The 5906-nt window shown below is 44.1% G+C and overlaps 1 protein-coding gene across 2 annotated transcripts in view; it reads left to right on the top strand.

The window, feature by feature from the left end:
* Positions 1–1753: 1753 nt before the first annotated feature.
* The window catches only part of ntrk3b (neurotrophic tyrosine kinase, receptor, type 3b), a 172836-nt gene continuing 168683 nt past the window's right edge, over positions 1754–5906 (top strand). For both annotated transcript variants that reach the window (XM_048231246.1, XM_048231245.1), the window contains exon 1: positions 1754–2588. In XM_048231246.1, coding sequence (XP_048087203.1) covers positions 2341–2588 — 248 coding nt within the window. In that variant the 5' untranslated portion in view covers positions 1754–2340. The remainder of the gene's footprint in view (positions 2589–5906) is intronic.

Genomic DNA, 5906 nt, shown 5'->3' with positions numbered 1-5906 from the left:
TGTTATGTCAGAGGGTTAAAGTACAGTCTAAGTGGTAAGAGGCTAAGAAACCCCAGTATAAACCAGGTAAGGAGAATCGCTCTTCTTCTAGGATGTTTAGAATGCATAACATATCACTCCTTACTTCCTACAAACCGCAGAGGCTGCCGTAAGGGACGCTTAAGGCCAACGTCCATTGGCAGCGACATTCACGTGTATGTATTTGTTGCTCAAGAGAACAATTTAGAACAATTTTCTAAACTTTAGCGTCGACACGTGTCAGACGCGGCCAGTGGGCTTTACTCTATTTAAAATAATGGAGCTCTAAACTTTGCTGTCCCTTGAGCGTTGGCTTTTACTCTGACCATTACATTTTTAAAGTAAGCTAGTTTGTTTGTTTGTTATGATTATGTTTTTGTTTCTTATGTTTATAACAATGTTATGTCTGTCTTTAGGCACTGGGTTGTAGTATAAATTGAAAAATATTGAAAAAACTTTCTTGTGGGAGACATTAAAGACCATCCTGCTTTAGAATGTGCCCAATATCACAATTTCAGCCTACTTGAATCTTTATATCATTTATTTTCAAAATGTATAGAGGCTGTCAAATCTGAGTGCATCACTTCGCATTAATTTTTATGAATTACAGAGTTACACTGCACACAATCCTTCAGTAAAAAATGTCTGGGGCCTTTTTTGATTTCTTCTTTAAGAATCAATCTCAATGTAATATGTCTGCTGAGTGTTTCACTGGCATCTTTGATGGCTGTTTTACTCCTCTCCCTTTCCATTACACTATGATGGCTGAGCATGATGGGAAACTAATATGCTGCCATTTTAGCATCAGTTGCTCTTTCCCCAAATGACAAACAAATCTGTTTGGTTTAATGAAGCCATGACCTTCAGCAGAGAGACACATGCACTGTGCAGGTTATTTAGCCTACTGAATTCCTGAGGGGGTATCACCAGTTAATATGTGGAGTGCTAAGCCCTAGATCACCATAAAGCTCCCCATCTGCCTCAGCACTGCCATTTTTATGTCCCAAAAACTACATCCTGTCTTGTTCAATGAGCGACCTTGTAAGTAGGCGAGTGTATAACTTTTGCTAGTGGGTGCGTGGGTATGAGGCTTTGGAGTATTTGCACGTTGTAAATGTGTGTGGTGCAGCTCTAGTGAATCTGCAGTGGACTGTCGATGACGATTATTTATTTGTGGTTCCAAGTCCCGCTGCAACAATGCACTAAGTTCACCTAAAAGTTATTCGGAGATATAGGTTTTTAAAATGTTCTCTTCATAAATTATAAATGGCCCAAGCCTGCTGGCTGTTTCTTTCAATGACAAAAACAAAAAAAAATCAATAATACCTCATTCCACCACATCGGAACTCGACAGCTGAGGTAACCAAAGTGAATGTTCCAATGCTCAATAGTTTGAGGGCTTCTTGTCAAACCTACGGTGAACCAGAATGCAAGCACTGTATCCAATCGATTTCCCTGCTCTCTTTGCTTTTCATCCACTGAAGTTTGATGAGCACGGTCGTTTGCAGGTGAGTTCGGACAGATGCATTCCACAGTTGACATGTGCGTCACGATTTCCTTTAACCCCCAGACACTAAACAGAAATATGTATCTAAAAAACATAGATAGCCACTGGAGTCCATTTATATAGTCCCCAAAATGGCTTTCATTTGTTGGACTGAAGCAAACAGATTGGCTTTAGAATATTAATATTTCCCCTCTGCGTCACTCTTCCGTGACTCCTCCGATGCTTGGCGACGTCAGCGAGCGGGCTTCGTATCTCCAGATTTCGCAGGTGTCAGTCTTGATTCTGCCCAGTAGGTGGGACTTGATGTTTGAAGAACGAACTTGTTCCTACACGCACTCCTCCTCGGGTGTCAACCTCGTCTGCCGTGTCGGGTAGAGCAGCCGGTCGCCGAAGACATAGACGCTTCTATCATGGACTATCTTAGTCTTAGAAAACGAGTGGAGTGTTCGAGCCACCAACAGTGATTTTTGTGGATATCAGATACACCGGAATTTTTTCTCCTCCTCAACGGTTTCCCGGGCTCGAGGATTTAAGTGGAACAATACAGCATTTAGCAATAACAGCTCCGGACTCATGGTCACGGGCGCGCGCGCTCACATATAAACGCATTACACATACACACTCACGCTCACATTCACACACATATATACACACACTCACATACACACACACATATCTATATGCGGGCACACAGACACACATCGACGCGCTGACGCACACACAAAACAGGAACACAAGAGAAGAGCGCTCTTTTCTCCGCCGCTGACGGTTTTTGTCTCGTTTGGAGACGAGAACTCCAAACAGTATAAGGAGTCATGGATGTATGGATGATCTCTGCTCGCAGTCGCTGGTGGTGGAAGCTGCTGTTTTTCTCTCACGTTCTCCAAAGCGCTCTTTGCTCTATGCTTGAGTGCCCGCCAACCTGCAGCTGTTCGCCGACAGAGATCTACTGCACTAAGTCTGACAATGGCAATTTCTTCCCTTTACTGGCCTTGCAAGAGACCGGAGGCAATGGCAACACTAGCAACGACATTGAGGACCTTTTCAAGAACATTACGTCCATGTAAGTGTCCAGTCTGTGTCTGTTCTCTCGTTAAGTGGACAGTCTGTGTTGAGCTGTTTGTGGCAAAACTTGAAGAAATTAATTTGAAAGGGATATACTGCGTGTTGACTAAGTATACTGCTGGGTTCACACCAACTCATTTTTCCTTCTTTGCTTTGCGATCATTTGCCTCCTTGTGTGTTGTGTGGGTAGTTGGCAGGTCGGACTTCTCTCCCCAAATGAGGATGCATTTTCTTAAAGATGTCTGTGAATGCGTTACTGCAGACTTCCGGGCCAGTCGCCTCTCTCATTGATTTACTGGCATTTCATGAAAGGACATGACATTTAAGTTCGAATGACAGCCAAAACTGATTTGTGTTTAAAAGTAGTATGATTCAGTGCCTGCAATCACACTACCATTGTCCGTATTGATACAGGTTGAGATTATGGAGCTGCTCTACTTAAATGGAAGGCATCAAGTATAGTCATTTAATGAAAAATAGTCTTTTATGTTTTAGCACCACCATGAGTGTGTCTTCTTAAACATATTTCATGTCAGTTTGTAGTCATTATTTGTAAATGTGCCGTTACTTTATATCACTGACAGGTATGAAACAGAAATTACTTTTTTCCTCAAGTCCATCGAATTCGGTATATGTTATTGGGAATACGTTAAGGAAATATACCTGATTCAGTCTAAATGAATCAACTCACAAATCTCTCTCTCTTTCTCTCCCCCCCCCCTCTCTCTCTCACACACACACACACACACACACACAAGCATTAGCAATGACTTCTTCATGCAGCAGTTGGTGAATGCAAACGTGCTGTTTTCTTTTTTTGGATGACGGGGAGGGGGTGGCGACGTTGCAGAGACATTGGATTGAATCCATAGCCACTCTGTGCTGTGCAGAAACACCTGCAGTTCGCAAGAGGCGAGAGAGAGCGAGAGAGAGAGAGAGAGAGAGAGAGACTCGACTCGCCTGTCAGCACCCTCCGCGCTGGACAGCTCCCGAAAGAGCGAGCGGAAGGGTTGCGCACTAATTCACTCAATGATTTTAAACGTGATGTACTGATTAATGTACACGACTCTCTCTCTCTCTCTCTCTCTCTCTCTCTCTCTCTCACACACACACACACACACACACACACACACACACGCACTCAAACAGAGGCATGGATATAACACGCTCATCGATCTATGTCATAATCTCACAATGCCAGTCTACATGTCTTGATTAGCAGCAGTTTGTTTTTCTTTAAGCTACTTTTATGGCAGTAAAATGTACGAGATTGTCTTTATTCTCTGCTCCGTTAATTTATTTGCAATGTCTTGATAAAAAACAGAAGGTTTGTGTGTTTTATTTTTCAGCGGTGCACATTTAATTCGTGCATTTTAGGCGATCCAAGAAGCAGTGGGCTATGCCGGCGATAAGATAGCGGAATATCGGCTGAAAGGCTTTTTTTGCCACCTACCTCCTCGGTGAGAACGCAGGAAGTGGCGTCTCAAGGTTCGCCTGTATAGAGTGATATTTTCTAAGCGAAACGCTTGCCACCCCCACTCGTATCTCCTATCGGCTTTGAATGATCTGACCAGGATCTCACGGACAGCGTTATCCATACATGTATATCCTAAACAGGTGCTTTTTGATAGAAATAGCGCATTGCTCTCCACGTCTGTGTGGGAGTTACGGATTTAGTATGAATTAAAGATGGATAAAGGTAATATTCAACTAAAATGTCACCTTCATTTCCATTTAATGTGGAGATGGAGAGAAAATAGCATCTAACAACCATAGACATGACTCACATGAGAGTAGCTTGAAAGCCTAATTTCCAAATATTACATTTAATTTAGGAAGTCCACTGCTTAGTGTTGAGTGGACACCTCTGTGCAGATGGAGCCAGGAGAAGCGTGGGATATGACCTTGCTCATTCCTCATTCCTCACAGGGAAAGACTCTTTTATCAGAGTGCCTGGCTGGCTCCACCTGGTTATTACACTCACACAGTTATCTGCCTCTCTCCGTCTCTCTGCCATGTCCTTTCTCTACCGCAGATGAGAAACTGCTGCATATTGGGGTGTGTATATATCTGCACCCCTTTGACGGTTATGAGCGAATGATCAAGTTTGTATGAGCCATGGTGGGGCTATCTTTGTGGCACAGTAAGTAGGTCAGACCCTCCATCAGTGAATTAGAAGGAGCGGAGCGTTCAGATCCCCCTCCGCTCGCCTCTCGCCTCGCCTCCGCTCCACGCGTGGCATTGAAGAGGCCGGCCATGTGACCGGTCCTTGTCTCTCTTCCCACCACAGCCCCCCTCCCCTCCTCTCGCTGTGTCTCTCTTTCTCTCGTTCCCTCTCACACTCATCCACACAGCTCCACATTAAAGCGGAATTTAAATGAAGCACCTCCTTTTTCAGCAATCAAAAGGTGCATTCAGAACCTGGCCGATAAAGGCTGTTTGAGGACTGACATTGAAGGGCTTCAATGCAAACCACGCCATGTGCTGAATTATTATCTTTCTTTCACCCTCTCACATTGTTACCCTTTCAAGATGTGTTGTATAAAGAGAGAGAGAGAGAGAGAGAGAGAGAGAGAGAGAGAGAGAGGGGAGAGAGAGGGAGGGAGATAGGGTAGGCACTTGTACACACCCCAGGGGGGGTCTCCCTTCCTAACAGCAGAGATATCAAACAAACACACAAACAGCGATTGCTCAATTTAAGAAAATAGATTGATGATCAAACAGCAGTCATTCAATGGACGCTGAATTATTCAAGTAATTTTCTGTGGCGGTGCAGTGAAAGAGATGTGGGCAGGTTTCCTTAGCCCTGTCCCTGAAGGTCACTGATTCTAATTGAAAACATTCAGTGGAGTTTAGTCTCTCTGCGTTCATCGCCAGAGGAGTATTCCTCCGACGTCCTCCAACGGTGTAGAGACATGTCCGTTCCTCGGCTCATTTTTGACTGAGTCAAAATCCAATACTGCTTTGATCCAGGAAATTTGATCAACTGTTTCTGGCATTAGTGGGAGTTTTAGGTCATTTAACAATTCTGTGGGCTACTTCTGTGGGAGTAGGGAACATTCAGCACTCTCATGCCCTGTCCTGTCTAATCTGAGTGTGTATTTAGGTCTGTGTCTGTCCTGTCCTGTCTAATCTGAGTGTGTACTTAGGTCTGTGACTGCCCAGTTTAATCTGAGTGTGTACTTAGGTCTGTGTCTGTCCTGTCCTGTCTAATCTGAGTGTGTACTTAGGTCTGTGTCTGTCCTGTCCTGTCTAATCTGAGTGTGTACTTAGGTCTGTGACTGCCCAGTTTAATCTGAGTGTGTACTTAGGTCTG

Source organism: Alosa alosa, chromosome 21, assembly GCF_017589495.1.
Source record: "Alosa alosa isolate M-15738 ecotype Scorff River chromosome 21, AALO_Geno_1.1, whole genome shotgun sequence".
NCBI lineage: Eukaryota > Metazoa > Chordata > Actinopteri > Clupeiformes > Clupeidae > Alosa > Alosa alosa.
This window is presented reverse-complemented; position numbering and strand designations above follow the sequence as displayed.